The sequence below is a fragment of the Monodon monoceros genome, unplaced genomic scaffold, assembly GCF_005190385.1.
Source record: "Monodon monoceros isolate NGI ecotype Baffin Bay Population unplaced genomic scaffold, NGI_Narwhal_1 Super_Scaffold_21, whole genome shotgun sequence".
Classification (NCBI taxonomy): domain Eukaryota; kingdom Metazoa; phylum Chordata; class Mammalia; order Artiodactyla; family Monodontidae; genus Monodon; species Monodon monoceros.
Window position 1 is genome coordinate 93349940 of NW_021703778.1, and position 18376 is coordinate 93368315.

Here is an 18376-nt window from a genome sequence, read left to right on the forward strand (position 1 = left end):
CTAACCACATTAGGATTGGAGTACACAAAAAATACATTCTGTCAAAGACATATAATTTATTTGGATAAAGCCCTACAAAATCAGTCAACATCTTGATCAGCCTCTCAGAAAACAAAGTTCTTAATAAAATCCAAATCTGGATAATTTATTCATATGTCTGTCTTCCTCTCTATTTCCTAATTCCCAACACCCCTCATTCTTGGTAGGACCATTATTACATGAGATCCTATTCATTTCCAATATTCTCAACTCCTCCAGGCTAAGCCCTTCCCTTTTCTTATCCTCCTCCCCTTGACATACTCCTTTTCACCAAAACCCTTACTCCTGTCTCTTTAAATTGCAGGGGCAGATGTCAGTATTCATACTCCCACTCTAAGCAGCTCATCCTACACACTTATAAAATACACTGGCGCTGGCTCAGGATTCCTCTCCACCTCAACTTCTGATACCAACCCAGCAACTTGAACAGCCACAGTGGTGACCTTTTTAAATATCCTAACAGATCCTGGTTCCTCTACTTTTAACAACCTGTTTCTACTTTAATCTTCCCTCATATGTTATCACTCTGGAGCCTGTGTTCTTTGATCAAAATCTATCTTTCGATTTTCCCCACTTCCACTCTACATGCTCTTTAACTTTACCAAAACTTGCAGTCCCTCAAAACAGCTGTCACTTCTACTTGTCTACCTATCACTTCAAACTTAGTTTTTTTCTTCAAAATCCAGTCTGGCCATTAAATATATGAGATATAGTGTAGTATAAATACAGTGCAATTTGAATCTCAGTTCTAACACTTACTCCCTTGCGTGGCTGTGGGCAAGTTACTAAACCTCTCTTAAGTCTCAGTTATCTCATCTGTAAACTATGGATAACACTTGGCTCACATGGTCATTAGAAGGATTAAATCTACGACAGTATCTGACACAAGCAGTACAACAGTTGCAAGACTCCGCTTTCCTGGGCCTTGCTCTCCCAATTACCCACCTTTCCTTAAATCTCTTTTTCTCTTCCTCTCCACTACTGACATCATCTCATCCAACAAATAATCTCAACTATTAACACTTCCCCCTAAATTTATGTAATCTTACTTTTTGCTGTCTCCACTTCATCACTTCCCATTTTGTCTTCAACACTTTCTCTCCTACCTCTCAAGATTTTTCTTTTGTTGTCTCTTCTCACTCTCCCTTGAAAACACTCCTGATTCTCCCTATTCATTTTTCTATTACTATTTAATACTCTCCTTGGTCAATTTTCCACTTCAACTACAGGCATACTTGGGAGATACTGCAGGTTTGGTTTAGACCACTGAAATAACTTTTATGCTTGTTTGGGGTTTTTTCCCATCTTCTTGGAATGCCCTTCCTCTTTCCATTGCCCTCTTCTCTGGCTGACTCCTAAATGCCATCTCTTTTCTGAAGGCTTCCTTCACACAACTCCCACTATGCCATCCACCAAAGGTAGAATTACTTTCTTCTTAAGCCTTGAAGAACTTCATAAGCAGAGCACTCACCACATTTCAGAGGGATCTAGTTCCCTTGCTGGATAGTGAAAGCAGTTATCAGGTTTTACTTACCTTTGTATCTCCGGGGCTAAAGAAAAGTCAAGTGCCCAGTAGGCAGTCAAATGTCACTGAACTGAAATTCTTGAAGAAAATCCAGAAAAACTAAGAAATCCATATATATAATTCAGCAACTAAAATTCTGAAATGTTTTTACATATTACTAAGGGGGCAAACCCAGAATTGATCCCTAATCCCAATCTCAGAATATCAATGTAATTCACAACAGAACAGTAAAAAATGTTTGGTGATTTTATGCCAAAGTTAATCATTAACATTCTGATGTGGTAAAAGTTACAATAACTTTGAAAAAGCGGCATCAAAGTCACATTTCACTAAATTCCATCTAAATTTCGGTAATGCAACTACTGGATACCAACACATTAACAAATACGGTGTATTTGTGAAAGTAATCTCTAACCAAGGGAATAGACAAACAAAATGTGTCTAATCATAAGAAACAGTACCATTATATACTACCAGGAGAACAATTACATTCTGCATTCCAAGTCATAATGGCCTTTATCTAAACTATACTCTCTGTTTTACAGATAACATTTAGAAATAAAATGATAAAACTGATATTAGATTAAAATTTAATTTCCAATTACTCTTAAATTTACCAAAGCTTATTCTTCATACTCTAAATATAGAAAATGCCTTCCAAGGTAATTTTAAAATTTCAGATACAAAGTAATTTATGTAGTCAATCCTGTATTTATGAGCTACATGAATGATTAAATGTGAATTTCAGAAATACAAAGAAAATCACTTAGGATTCTTGAACTAAAAGCAACACTAAAAGTTGATAAAATCCAACACTCTCATTTTAAATCAGAAAAATTAAAAGTCTAAATCTTCTAGGAAGCAGAAAAATAATATAAATCCATATTTATGAACAATTATAAATCTATAAATTATGGACATTCACTTCCATTTTATAAGCAGAGACTGAATGACAATCTGGCATTTAAGATTGTATCATTTCTCTTCCTTAATCTTCAAATGTGACAAACTACATTGATTTTCTCATGTTGACATTTTTGCAATCTCACGATAAACTCGGTTTTACTGTGAGGCTTTGTTGTTTTTAGTTCACTGAATTGGGTTTAATTTGCTACTTTTTGAAAATTCTCAGACAGTATCTCTCCATATTTCCTCTCCATTACCTCTTCTTTTGCAACCCTTAGCTGTAACTTGGACTTGTTCATCTTATCGTCCATGTTTCTTAATCTTCCTATTTTATAATCTCTATCTTTGGGTTCAGTCTTTAGGGCCTCAGTCATAGCGGGGGACTTTAGCTTTTTGTGCCATGGACCTCTTCGGCAGTCTGGTGAAGCCAATGGCCCCCTTTCTCAGAATATTAAAGGCTTAAAACAAACTACATAAAATTACAAAAGAAATCAATTATATTGAAATAATTATCAAAATATTTTTAATTTTGGTGCTTGCTTTGGCAGCACATACGCTAAAATATTAATTTTGATATAGTAATGTTTTTGTACTAACATATTAAAATACAAGCTCTAGCAATGGCTTAATAACTATAATAATTTCAAACTAGTGATGACCGTAAGTGCTATTTCAAAATATCTGTAACAACTGAACAGCAATTGTACTGTAAGAAAGAAAAAAAATCTGATTTCTATTGGTGTTATGGGTTGAACTGAATCTCTCCAAAAAAGATGTTGGGTCCTAACCCCCAGTACCACAGAATGTGACCTTATTTGGAAAGAGGGTCACTGCAGATGCAATTAGTTAAGAGAAGGTCATACTGGAGTTGAGTGTGCTCCTAATCCAGTAGTGTCCTTATGAGAAGATGGGCATGACACACACGTGGTACTTTGTTACAGCAGCCCTAGGAAACTAATACAGTTGCTGTCACAAGTACCTCTGATGCTGCTATGCTTTGCTGGTATTTTCTTCAATTATGAAAGTAAACAAGTTTCAGTTAGAAATTAGTAAAAACACTTTGAATTCTAAGACTCTTATGTCTAAATCAATTTAACACCTCAGTCTGAGATCCATTACTAATAAACTATGTTTTAGCAAAAATAATGAACCATGTTTAAACAAATATACACCAATAAGTTTGTCTGTTTTCCATTTCAAACCATTCTGAGTGCCACAAAAACAACATCTTGGGGATTTGTAGTAACTTTGGTACTGGACTCTAAAATGAGACGCAGCTATGACATACAACTTGAGATAAACAGCAAATTCAACTTAAATGTTAAAGAATGAAAAAATTCATTGTCTGAGTTAATTTGTTGCACTGAATAAATGTGAAATTATCCTTTAGTATTAGATTAACATAATTTGTATGAATAACCAAATGAGAAGATTTACTTTTGACACTTCTAGGCCAGTAAGTAAAGCATGAGGGCTGGAATATATTCCTCTCAGAACTACTCAAATTGATGTTTAAGCTCAATAGCCTTTTGTTTACTTATTCATCCAGAGACCGTATTTATTTAAAAGAAAAAAAAAAAAGCACTACAAAGTTCTCCATCTGTGATGTATATATATTATCAAAGACACATGGCTATTAAATTAAGCTCAAAATGAGAAAGTCTTAAAAGATTATGAATGCACCAACTGTTTCCAAATTTATCTTGTTTCTTCAAAATTCATGCTTCTACTTCATAATACTAAAAGATCTCTACTGGAAGTCTTTCATTTGCTTAAATATATCAAAATCAACAATCTAATAAAATTGACCAATTAACAAATATGTATGTTACAAGTCTAGTGACTTGCAATGTGTCTATCACTGTATTACTTTAGGGTAATTTAGCACAAGAAGGGCCCATAATGATGCTTAGTTCAAATTCCTTGATTTACAAGTGAGCAAACTGAGGGCCACAAAGGCCGTCACTTGCCCAGAATCACAGAATAAATTAGTGACAGTGAGGACAGAAATGCATCTCCCAATTCCAAGTCCAATGTTCTTTATATTATACCATACTGCATAAAAGTTGGTAAGAGTTAAATTATCTGCAGATGCCTTTTGTATGATCATTTTAATTCTGCTTATATTTAAAAACAGTCCAATTGCCCCAAAACAACCTAACAAGTTTTTTGAAAACTCAATTTTATTTTATTATCCATCACATCTTAAAAGTAGGAACATGATCTCACTTCCACCTTCAAAATTGGCAAAATTTTTTTCAAAGAGAACTGGACAGACATTTCAAGGCATAAGCACTCTCACACACTGCTTCTTTTCTAGAGGGCAATTTAGTAGAAAAAATAAATCAACTTAAAATTTGCATCTTTTACTCCACTCCTAGACTATTTCAAGGAAAAAGTAATAAATTTGGATGAAGACAGAACTCAGGATCAAATGCAGCACTGTTCAGAAATAAGAGACATAGTAGACTGATTAAAACTAATATATGTTATACAGTGAATATAATGTAGGCATTAAAAATTATGTTTTAGGAAATATTTAATGACACAGGAAAATGTTCACAATATATTAAGGTATGATAGTACCTACTATGCAATTCTACTCTGTTGAAGCTACATGTATATACATAAATTACATAATACATGTGTAAAGCATTTATCACATATTTTTATTCTTGGCACATAGTAAAAATCCAATAAATGAATATGATTCATCATCAACATCACAGAAAAGGTAAAGTTTGATTATATGTCAAATGTTAAGACTTATTAAATAAATAAGTATTTGTTTAATAAATAATTACTTACTTTAAAGACCATTTTGTACATTATTTGAAATGAACTATTACTCTTGCATGGAGGAATTTTTTTTTTTTTTAATGGCACTTTTAATGCAGTTCCAGTTCCTACTGAAGGTCAGAGAAGAAAAGCAGACTTTCACCAACCCTTCCCCAAGTTTGGCACTGCATAAGACAAAGTGTTATAGACTTATAATATGATCCTTCAGTAATTCTTGATTAATTATATACCCACAGTCAACCTCTGAGAACTATTTCTCTCTCTACACAGAACTCTAATTTCAAATAAGCATGTACTAGAGGATTTCAAAATGAGGCCTCTAAAGGCCTTACTGGATTTTACCACAATGGCTATCTAGAAAAGGTTAACAGTTTGCCAAGATATTGGTGATTTTCACTCTTTAAAGGTCGAAATCAGGTGGAAAAACATTCGAGTGTTAAGAACAGTCTCTACTTTAAGTAAATACCTTTTGATTGTGGATTTAAAAAAAGGGAGAAAAGCAAAAGGAAAAAATAAACATAAGGCCCAAATAAAATCCATATTACAGGGCAGTTTTAAACTATGCTAAGGCTTTAAGGGCATCTACAATAATATCTCTCTTGTTTCTTCATAATATGTATGATTGTATATAATAAATTGCCATTTCAAAACATTACTATATATATGAAAGATGAAATATGTAAGTTATCGGGATAAAGTCTACATTCCGAAGAAGTTCACTCTTTGTGATTTAGCTATTACACAAACAATGCGGGCTATAATAAAACTGATTATCAGATGAACACATCACTTTCTAAAATAAAAAAAATTTTTAAGTAACACCTCCAAGAGTTTGTCCCCATGAAGAGTTAACATCTCATGGCAAAAAATTATACGCTAAAACATATTATTCTTGACCTACCAAAATAAACATAACAAAGCCCCTAGTAGGGAAAAATTTACTAATAAACCAGGATAAATTTGTGAAAACAGAATTCTAAAAGTCTGGGTGAGTGAGATAATTTCCAAATTGTCCCATACTAAATACATTAAAAAAAAATTTTTTTTTAAAGGCAATCCTACCAGTAAATATTGCCCTTAGGTGTTTCAAATATCAAAATCTTTGGACTTAAACCACCGGGAATATTTATTCATTTTTAGTGTAAAAGTGGTATCATCCACTGATAATCACTACACCGAAAAACCTGTACTCTCAATTTGTCCATGACAAGTATTTGAAAAAGAGCTCACTTAAAAACTGTATTTCACAGGTGTGTCAATTCACATTCCCATATTAGCGTTTCTAATTAGCTGCACCCAAAAAGGAGGTATTCAATATTTTACTTTAAATATAGTAATTAGTCTTCTCCCATCTCAAAAATAGAACTTGACATTTTAATCCAGGCTACTTTCTTAAAAGAAGACGGCAGCAAAAATTATCGTCATTCTGTTAGGATTTTTAGCAGTTTTTCTCCTAACTAAGCGCTGAGATACTTCTTGATCTCTCTCAAAGTAGGTCTAATCTGCGGAAGGCAGTGAGACAGTGTACTGCACTGTGAATGGACAGCCAGGTATTTTATGAATGGAGGCGATCACGTGATCCCAGCACCTCCCCGAACTGATATTTCCCACATAACTGTGTCAACATTCTGAGAACAGGGGTAGTTGTTTGTGTGGGCGTCTATTTTTGAATTTAACCTATAACTTCGAATTCTCCTTACTTTCTGAACTCAAAAATCTACATGAAGACAGACAGTTGAGCTTCGAATTTTTTTCTTGGGAAATTCTTTCAAGATGTCCAAGGTGATGGATGTTTAATTATTTTTTTATGAATGAAGAGTGTGCTATGCAAATGAGGGCGATTCACAAAAAGAGAGAGAACATGGCGGCCACTTCTGCTTCTAGGCTGCACTGACACTGCAGCAATCCACCTTCTCCCACCCCCGCTCATCAGAAGAGTGTGTTGAGGGGTGGGGGGACGCTGCTTGGCATTTCTCAAGCTATTTTATGTTAAACAAGCTTAGGCCTTGGACTTTAAAGTTTTCTCAGAAAGGTCTGATCCGAGGAATGCACTTTACTTAAAGGAATGCGTCCTAGGACTAGTCCTAACTCACTTAACCATTTCCAACCCTCCGAAGATAAAACTTGAATTTAATTACAAGAAAACGGACACAAATATTCGCATGGAATTAAACCCCGTCTCAATAGGAAACTGTTGCCGCATCATTATTCCTCCAGTCAGCTGTTATGTTAAAGCAAAATATTTAAAAGGCAAAGTATTTCGTTTGGAAAACATAAGGACAGCCCAAATAAACAAAAACTTAAGCCGGGACGCTCTACAAGTTAATGAATGAAGTCATCAACATGTTCAGCAATGTAAACAGTGTTAAATCAACGTAAACGGTGTGTTTCAATATAGCTGAAAGATAAAAATTAGCCTATAAAATTCTTTTACGCTCCTAATAAAGACAAATCCAGTATTCGCAAAGGCAAAATAGAATAGTTCAACATCTCCCACACTCCAGGTGTCCTTAATGCTATCAAATTATAAAAATGTTTCCCTCGCCCCATTTTTTACAAGAATCTTACAGGTCATAAGTTTAAAAAGGGCGGGGGGGAGGGGGGGAAGGCTTAATCGGTATTTAAGAGTCACTGACTCATCGAATTAAGATTCAAGAACAGTTTGCTGCAAGAGGTGCTCCCACACATTAGTTTCCAAGTGAAATAGCTATAAAGGAGTATGGACGGATATTCAAGGTATGTTGACTGGTGTGCTAAAGTGAAAAAGGACAGGTCAGAGGTCTTCCAGGCACTGGGGTAATTTCTACCCCGACTCCATCCATCTACATTATTCCATCTCATGGACATACAATTGCCATTCCAGCCCAACTCCAGCCCAACATTCAATACCTTCTCCCAGAAGAAAGCAACTAAATACTGGGGGTGGGGGTGGGGGTCGGGGGTTGCTGCCATTAAATAAAATGGCTAAGGAAATCAAATGTTTTCTCCAGAACAGAATGCACTCAACTCTCCAGGATTGCAAGCACCCAAGTCTCCCAGGGGGTCTGGGGAGGTGCCGAGGAAGAATGGGGGGTGGGGGGGAAGTAATCTAGATCTGTGAGGTGCTTACTCGTTGTCAGAAGTCGCCGTCTCCTCGCTCATCTTTCCCTCACCGTGATCCGATCTGGAGATGGAGGAGGAACAGCAGGCGGAGGAGCAGCAGCAGCACCGAGGGGCAGGAGGCAGCGGCGGCCGGGGGGGCGCGGGGGCAGCGGCTCAGGGGCCTCACCATGGTGGATGCCTCACCCGGAACGGTGCCCCCCCAGCCGGGAACCCCGGCCACCCCCGCAGGGGGGTGGCGGCGACAACCTCCGCCGTGGCGACCCCAGCCTCTTCCCCCGCCTCAGCGCCCAACCAAGAGATCCGATGAGGCCAGGGAGGATTGGGAAGCGAAGGAAAAAAGGAAGGGGGTTGTGAAGGCAGACTGGAGAGCGGCTCCTCCGGCCACTGGGGTGGAGCGCGGCGGGGTCCGGCCAGGAAGAAGCGAGCAGGCGGGCGGGCGGAGAACCCGGGAGCAGAGGCGGCGCTTCCCTCAGGGATGCGGCGAGGAGGAAGCAGGGCTCCGCTCGGTGGGGGCCGGCGGGGGGGTGCCGAGCCCAGGCTCCGGGCGGCGGCGGCGCGGTCCTGCCGGAGCCCACCCCACCATCTCCCGCCTCGCCGCCGGCTGCCCGCTCAGCCCCCGGCGGCGACCGGGCCAGTCCTTCGGGACTAGCCGAAGCGGGCGAGGGGCCTCACGGCGGCGGATTCCTCCAGACACGCTCCGGCCCGAACGACTCCAGAGGGGGGAGGAGGGGGCGGCGGGGCGCGTGTGAGGCAGGGGCGAGCGAACCAATCGTCCGCACCAGGGCCGGAGAAGAGCGGCGCGCCCGAGGGGCAGGGTCCCGAGAAGAGGCGGGAGAGCAAGGAGAGCGACCGCGAGCCCCCCACCAGCCAGTGCCCACCAGCAGCTCGGCGGGCCAGCTCCTCACGCTCGCCAGAGGGGAGCCGCTAGGGGGGCGGCGGAAGCGCTCACGCCGCCCGCTCCTTCCGCCGCCGCCGCCGCTGCCCGAACCGGGGGGCGCCCGCGGGAGAAGGAGGCGAAGTAGTCCCTGGTGATTTCTCCGGGACGCCGGCTTCCCGAAGGGCCAGAGCGGGTACGAACTGGGCTTGCCGAGCGGGGTGCCCGGACTGAGAGGGCGTGTGGGTAGGAGGACTAAAAGCTTCGGCCTCCGGGCGAATCACTGCAACTCGAAGTCGTGTGCAGCATAGCAAGTTTCAGGAAAGTAGTTCCCTCCTCCCTTCATTTCCCAAATCGTTGTCGAGCCTCCGGGCGGGGAGAGGAGGAGGGAGGCGGAGGGATACGCAGGCACCGCGCTCATGTGCGTGCGCGCGCTCCAAACTCTTGGCACGCCGCGAAAGGGGGCGGGGGTGGGAGCTGCACGGAGAGCAGCTCGGAAGGTTGCATTGTTGCGGCGCGATGCTCCCCGTTACTCGCTTTGGAATATCCGGGTTGTTTGAACGGAGAGGCTAGAATGACAGTGTGCTCCAGGAGGAAACTGGAGGCTGCTCTGTTCTGTGGGTGCGTGTGTGTGTGTGTGTTTTCCTTGCAAAGAATGGAATTGGCATGAGTTCATCTTTAGTTGGTGGGGGTTGGAGAGAGGGACTGTACAAAGAGAGCTCCGCCTGCTGTCCCTCTGGTTGCACTGCTGCAGTCTCCTAGCTGCGTGCACACGGGGGGGGGAAGAGAGAGTGCGTGTGTGTGTGTGTGTGCGTGTGTGTGTTGGAGAGCGAGGAAGAGTTTTAATACCTTGGATTCTTACCGTGCAAGGGGTATGCTGTGCGGGGCATTCATCTCTGAAAGCTAGACTGGTTGTTAATGGAGAACGACTTCCATTGAGCCCTGGGTAGGCGTGTTACATGAATCTGGCGCAGCCAGAAGCACAGGAAATAACTCCCGCTGCGAGTGAGGTTGCATAACTATAGCGCAGAAGATGCCTCTGTGGCACGCACGAACTGCTCTAAACGGAGGCGGGACGATTATTCAATAGGCAGCTGCAGCGTTTGCATTGTTAGAGGACAATGTATGCATTCAGTTCAAAAGGTTTTTGTACAGAAACCTGCTGGGGTTGCGGGCCGGAGTCTAGGGTCTGCGGGACCAGAAGACTCAGCTCCTGTCTCTGCGAATGCTATTATCTCTTCTTTACCTAGAAAGCCAGCCTATACATCATCAGGCCTGGCGGACTGAGTCACAGGTTTCTGACGCATCCCCCGAGATATCAGTCTAGCTCTGTGTGCAGTGCTTTCTCTTCATTCTCAGGTTTGTGAGACCTGAGAATGAGGGTTCCTGCTCCTGCCACCTTGAGGGGTAGAACAATTCCTGAGGAAGAAGAAAGTGGGAGAACTCCCGAACGAGCCAGCACTCCTCTTTTGCCATCCCCAGAAAGTTTCAGGATTGCTGTACTCGGGAGCTCTACACTAGCTTGTTAACAGTGTTTTGGACATAGTAGGTGTTTAATAAATGTTTGAGGAATAAATGAAGGAGTTTAGTCAGTCTGCCCAAAAATCCGTACTGTTGATTTGCGAGGTTTCTTTATGTAACTCTTGCTTCCTGCCTCGCAGCAGAATTATCCTTTTTGAGAGCAAGGAAGGGGCAGTGTTGGTGAAAGGAAGAGGTAAGGGGATCCTCCATAGTCAGAGGTTACCTCTGAACCTGCGTTTTTGGTCTTGTTCCTGCAAATAACTTGTAACTGGGAGTGTTGGTACTACCCTGCTCTCCTTCCAGTACTCACCACTTTGCCTGCTCAGATTTGAATCAAGTTCCATCAGTTGTAATTTGTGTTCTAGACAATGTGTGTTCCAGGCAAGTTACTTAAACTCTGTGCCTGTGTAAATGGGGATAATAGTACCTAACTCCTAGAAATGCTGTACTGATTAATGAGGTGATAATATACAGAAAGCACTTAGAACAGACTAGGAGCTCAATGTGTCGCTCTTACCATGATTTGGTAAAGTGGAGATAATAATAAACTCCATGACAAGGTGGTGGCAGTTGCTCTGAAGGTTCAATGTAAAGCATTCAGTAGCCTTGTTCATCCATTCAACAAATAACCATCAGTTTTCTTCCATGTACCACTTTTGCTAGACACATGGCCTGGTCCCTAGTAAGCCATCAATAAATCATAGCTCTCAGAGTTATTATAGGTAAGTAAGTACAAGGAAAGTTGGGTCACTTGCAAAGGCCTTCTTTTCTTTTGAAGAAAATTCTTATCTGTTTGAGGTTCAAGTGCATCAGGAAAAGTATCAATTACAAATTTTGAGAGAAGATATGAAAACCATCTTGGCTGTGGTGTGCAAGGCACTGTGCTGGCTACTTGTACACATATTGCTTACCTAAAGGGACAAGGTATGATCAACAGCTCGAATTGATGCTTTCCAAATCGCTCCCAGTCCCATGACCAAGACACAGTCATAATCCATTCACTGCCTTTGGTGTTCCCCAGGCCATTCTCAGGACAATTTTGTGCCCTTCTTTAAAGGGTGACTTTGTAGCTCTCTCCTCTCACCCAGTTGTTGAAGATCTTACCAACTTTAAAAGAAAAATTGTCTTTGAATGGCCAGAGCTCTTAGTCTTCTACCCTGAAACCATCAGAAATGGTCCTACAATGAAGCTCAGAGCCCAGGTCTTCTAGTCTGACTTTCTATCAGCAGCTGCCCTGGTCTATCCCAGTGTCTGGACCTTAAGAGGTACAAGAGACATAACAACAAGGCAATGTGTGTTATGCCTTATTTGGATCCTGAGTTAAACAAGTATTTTAAAATTTGAGGAGGAATCAGACTCCCTGACTTCAGACTATACTACAAAGCTATAGTAATCAAGACAATATGGTACTGGCACAAAAACAGAAATATACATCAATGGAACAGAATAGAAAGCTCAGAGATAAACCCACGCACCTATGGTCAACTAATCTATGACAAAGGAGGCAAGGATATACAATGGAGAAAAGACAGTCTCTTCAGTAAGTGGTGCTGGGGAAACAGGACAGCTACATGTATAAGAATGAAATTAGAATACTCCCTAACACCATACACAAAAATAAACTCAAAATGGATTAAAGACCTAAATGTAAGACCAGACACTATAAAACTCTTAGAGGAAAACATAGGAAGAACACTCTTTGACATAAATCACCGCAAGATCTTTTTTGACCCACCTCCTAGGGTAATGGAAATAAAAACAAAAATAAATAAATGGGACCTAATGAAACTTAAAAGCTTTTGCACAGCAAAGGAAACTATAAACAAGAAGAAAAGGCAACCCTCAGAATGGGAGAAAATATTTGCACACAAATCAATGGACAAAGGATTAATCTCCAAAATATATAAACAGTTCATGCAGCTCAATATCAAAAAAAGAAACAACCCCATCAAAAAATGGGCAGAAGACCTAAATAGACATTTCTCCAAAGAAGACATACATATGGCCAAAAGGTACATGAAAAGGTGCTCAGCATCACTAGTTATTAGAGAAATGCAAAGCAAAACTACAATGAGGTATCATGTCACACCGGTTAGAATGGGCATCATCAGAAAATCTACAAATAAATGCTGGAGAGGGTGTGGAGAAAAGGGAACCCTCTTGCATTGTTGGTGGGAATGTAAATTGGTACAGCCACTATGAAAAACAGTATGGAGGTTCCTTAAAAAACTAAAAATAGAATTACCATATGACCCAGCAATCCCACTACTGGGCATATACCCTGAGAAAACCATAATTCAAAAAGACACATGCACCCCAATGTTCATTGCAGCACTATTTACAATAGCCAGGTCATGGAAGCAACCTAGATGCCCATTGACAGATGAATGGATAAAGAAGATGTGGTACATATATACAATGGAATATTTCTCAGCCATAAAAAGGAACAAAATTGGGTCATTTGTAGAGACATGGATGGACCTAGAGACTGTTATATAGAGTGAAGTGAAAAGAAAAGAGAAAAATAAAAAGAAAGAAAAACAAATATCATATATTAACACATATATGTGGAATTTAGAAAATTGGTACAGATGAACCGGTTTGCAAGGCAGAAATAGAGACACAGATGTAGAGAAAAAACATATGGACACCACGGGGGGGAAGCAGGGTGGGAGGAGGTGGGATGAATTGGGAGATTGGGATCGACATATATACACTAATATGTATAAAATAGATAACTAATAAGAACCTGCTGTATAGCACAGGAAACTCTACTTCACTTTGCTGTACAGTAGAAACTAACACAACATTGTAAAACAACTATACCCCAATTAAAAAAAAAAGAAAAAAATCTATCTTAAAAAAAAATAAAATTTGAGATAATTGGAGAAACGTACACTAAGTGGAAATTGATGATTATAAAAAATTGGTGTTGTGCTGTTGTGAAAGTCCTTATCTTTCAGAAATACATACTGAAATATTTACAAGTGAATGACATAATATCTAAGATTTGCTTCAAAATAATCCAGTGGGGTTAGGAGTAGAGAGAAGTAGGTAGGGATTTAGATGAAACAAGATTGGTTATTCTGTACTATTTTATATATTTAAGTTTCCATAATAAAAAGGTTTTTTAAGTACACTGCAAGTACTGCTTTAATGCAGATTCCTAGGCGCCACTCCAGAGATTGTGATCAGCAGATCAGCAATGGGACCAAGAAATCTGCTTTTTCAGAAGCATTCTAGGTACTAGATCCTTCTTAGCCCTTCACAGGCTTCTCCCTCTTTCCTTGCAACTATTTGTGTCATCCCATCTCTGAACACATCCCTGAGAGCTCATTCCAGCAGAACACAAAAAAGTGCGGTCCAAAGTATATCTCAGACTAAGGTAGGTACTGGCCAAGGCCAAAGGGCTGGTTTAGCTAGGGAAGGTAGATCCAGTAAGACTTGATAAGCCACGTGAGAAGATATAGATCACAATTCAAGTTCCAACTTCATTCAGCTGGTATAGCTACCAGTGAGCACTAGTCAGGAAGGATTCTATGGCCATGTCAGGGGTCAGCAGGGCACGGGACACTTGTATTTGCTCAGTTGTGTTTTCTCAGGTGGGTCTTAGGAAAGAGGCTGGTCACAATTGCTGGTGCTCACAGGTGGCTCTCAGTACTATTGTCCTCAGCTTTAGGAATTAGCCACAGCCACTTAACCTGTTATAGATGATTAATTATCAAAAGCATGCAAGAACCAACAGCACAATTGCCAACTAGTTGCCAGTATAGGATGCCATGAAAATTAAGGTACAAATGTGTTCTGGGTTCTATGTGTGTGTCAGACCAGGGTTCATAAGCATAGCAAAGGTAGCCTGTTTTCATGGAGTCACTGACAGACAGCATGTAGCACTCCAAGGCTTTCTCCCTCTTTCCAGACCACTTGGTCCATACTGATTATCTTTCTTATGTACTCAGAATTTGTCTTCAACAAATTCCTTTTTTTTTTTTGCCTTCACTGATAATCCTCTCTCTCTCTCTCTCTTTTCCTAATCAACTTTTTTGAGTTCATGTTTCTTTTAAGTGGCTTGAAGGCAGAGGCTGCATTTCATATTTTTTGCTGTTCTCTTTAGCAGTGGTTTCAAGTAATGGAGGCTTTTCAAATATTATGCAAAGGCCTTATGTATGTATGAAAATGATGCTGTGTTGACTGACACTGTGATGGAAATCAGGAGTCCCTTCTGGCTTCCTATTGTGACTTCAACACTGCTGCAGTTCAGCATTTCACACACTCTGTCCCTTGCACTAATAAGCTCTCAGCAGATATTTGTATTCTTGGAAAGCCAAAAGGAGACAGCCATGCCAACATTTGAGGTTCTAACAGTACATAAAATATATGTACACATTTCCATTTCTAAACTTATTCTTAACATTACCCCTTAGCAGATGTTATTAAAATTTTGTATTTTGTGTTTTAAAACTGTAGTTAATATGTACCTAGATCAAAGGGGACTCTTTCTTCATGCTGTACTTTGTTTAATGAATGTTTTGGGGTATTTTTGGGTTTTTTGTGTTTTTTTTTTTTAGTGTAACCAGTCTCTTGGCTAATGAGCTCTGCCTCTCAGTGGAATTACTAAATGGTAACCATGTTTCTAAATAGTTTCCTTGCCTCTGGCATGAGTCTGTTTCTCCATTACTAGGGTTTCTATGTTCTTCCAAACTAATACAAAATATAAACGATAAGTATGCTATTTTATTTTTCTCCCAAAGGACCGCAATTGTTGCCCTGGTAGTATCCGGCGAGTGTGAAATCAGTTTACGTTTAATGCTATAACTGCCTTTTACAGGAAGTTTCCACAAGATTACAACCAGTACAAGGGAAATGAGCCGTCTGCGATTTCCTTTCTTTTCAGTATAATCTTAGCAGGGAGGATGCTTACCAGGCCCCACACTACTAAATAAAGCACTCCTCCCTTACCATCATTCTCCCAAATGGCTTTGGAATGCCCGTTCCTTGAAGGTTACACCCCGTTACAACAAAAATGAAGGATTGAATATGCGTTACATAACATTTCCAAGGTCATGTGCATGCAACACAAGTTCAGTACAACAAAAGAGTCTGAGCAGTTCCTTGGATTCTGTTTTAAATATGGCATTTCACTTCCCTTTTAGTGAGTAATAAATAATTAGCCATTGCATAGGGCTTTAAAACTTACAGTGTCCTTCAAGAACTTACCTTCCTAACACTCTTGCCCACTAGGTATTATCAACTCCAATTTACAGAGAGAATTAGAACTGAAGATCAGAGAGGTTAGGTGACTTGCCAGAGGTCACACGTTAGTGAGGATGTAGCTAGAGGTGAAACTCAAATTTTCTCCTTCATGGGACTTCTCTGGATGTTCAGTGGTTAAGACTCTGCACTTCCAATGCAGGGGATGCAGGTTCCATCCATGGTCGGGGAACTGAGATCCCACATGCCATCTGGCATGGCCAAAAACTTAAAAAAAAAAAAAAAAAAAATTTCTCCTTCAAAAGGCCGCATATATGTGTGTTTATGTGTATTATATGGAACTTTTCAAAGGCAGAATCCTTCGTGGGATATTCTTTCTATTTCAAGTCAGTATTACTGTAGATGATGACTTGGCAGGAGAACTCTCCTTTAGATAAAGGGAGTATTGAATTCTCTGGCTGTTTTATCAACTGCTTTCTGTGGGCATCAGGTAGTAAATTCTCTTATACGATCAGTTCTCAGAATGTGATCTGAACACTTCTGGGGTCTCCTTTGCAGATTGGTGGCTAATTCTAGAGCCTTGATAGGAAGACTACTTCCATCAGAAGGCAAAAACATCTGATTGTCTTTTGGTGATCCCAGCAGCTTTGATGATCATGGAAGCTACTAGCCGTACGTGGCTGTTTCAATTTAAATTAATTAAATTCAATAAGCTTAAAAATTTACTGCTCAGTTACACTAGCTACATTTCAAGTACTCAATAGCCACAGATGGTTAGTGGCTACTATATTGGACAGTTCAGATAGAGAACATTTCTGTCATCACAGAAAGTTCTTTGGGGCACTTTAACATGCAGATATACTACCTGTAACCAACACAGGTAGTTATCTTGTTATTAATATAGACATCTAGCAATAATTATGTTCTCAAATATGTAATTATTGGTTTGAACTGAGGCACTGTATTCCGTCTTTTCATCTTAATATGTCTTCATTTACAGCAGAAACTAACACATTGTAAAGCAATTTTACTCCAATTAAAATAAAATGTCTTCATTGCCCTCAACTAAAGGTAAAAGGGAGGATAATTTCATAATTAAAGTCTTTGATAAACCCACAGAAGATCTCTATATTGGGATCTCTCTATATTGGGGAGATCTCTATACTGATTCACTGATCTATTTCTTTTATAAAAATGCTTTAAATGCTCATGTTTAATACCATAAATCCTTGCTACTCAAAGCAGCATAGCTCCACCTGGGAACTTGTTAGAAATGCAGACTCTTGGGCTCCACCCCAGCCCTACTGTATCCTAATTTGCATTTTAACAAGATCCCCAGGTAATTCAACTGCACACTAAAGCTTAAGAAGTCCTGCTGAAGATTTCTTTCTAATTATGGGACTTTCCTAACCTTAACTAGGTCTGTTGTTCTTCAGGATTTTGTATAAAAGTAAAATATTCCTTTTATAAAAGTAAAATTTTCCCATTATTTCCAACCCTTTTACCCGGCCCCCCAAAGAGGATTTTTGTTCCTGTTTTCTTTTAGCCTTTTCTTTCTGGTCTAGGATTTAGACCGCCCAGCACCTTATCTCCGCTTCTATCTGGATTAAGCCTACTGTGTACTCTGAGCCCCTTGCAGTCCTGGGACTCTGCCAGAGGACTGACTGTGCCCTTGAGGTCTGCCCCTTTCCTCCCCCCATCCCTGTTTCCCTCTTTTCTCTCAAATCTTCCCACTCTCCTAAAAAACATTCTTTTTTTAGGCAAGTTGGGGTACTCTCTGTTTCTAAGCTGAAGGTTCCCTCCTTTCCCCACTCTGCAACATCACACTTTAATTGGAATTCATTACACTTTATTAGGCATGTGTGAACCCTACTGGTTCTACACAACCCACCCAGGGAGTCTTAAAACTTTGCATTGTCCTAACTTCTATCTGCTCTACTATAATCTAAAAACAAACTTAAGACCCTGTGTTTACATATAACATTGGCCCTTCCAGCCCTCCATCTATGTTGGCAATGTGTGTGTGTGTGTGTGTGTGTATGTGTACACACATATATAATATATAGTTTAATAGTTATAATTCAAAGAATATAGAAGTTTAGGCGATAGTGATAGAAGGAACGAGAGCTATAGAGGAAATGTCAGTCTTAGAGGGAAAAGATAGCAGTTACTTTTGTTATCTGCTTTGTATAACATCTTGTGTTATCTAAGTGTTTCCTTTTGGTTTTCCATGTCTTCCTAGATATATTGTGAGATTTTGGAGAGCAGTAAAAAGGCTGTTGCAGTGGTCTACATAAGAAAAAAATTAGGGCACTGGTCAGGGGCTAGAGAGAAGAGAATGGATACAAATAGCAATGCATGTTGGTTACAGAATATTCAGGACTACTTTAGGTTCTGGG

The 18376-nt window shown here is 40.2% G+C and overlaps 1 protein-coding gene across 1 annotated transcript in view; it reads right to left on the reverse strand.

Annotated features, from left to right (window-relative positions):
- The window catches only part of SPRED1 (sprouty related EVH1 domain containing 1), a 119691-nt gene extending 110289 nt beyond the window's left edge, over positions 1-9402 (reverse strand). Inside the window, exon 1 of the mRNA XM_029237318.1 lies at positions 8379-9402. Within this exon, the coding sequence (XP_029093151.1) occupies positions 8379-8410 (32 nt within the window). The 5' untranslated portion in view covers positions 8411-9402. The remainder of the gene's footprint in view (positions 1-8378) is intronic.
- Positions 9403-18376: the final 8974 nt, after the last annotated feature.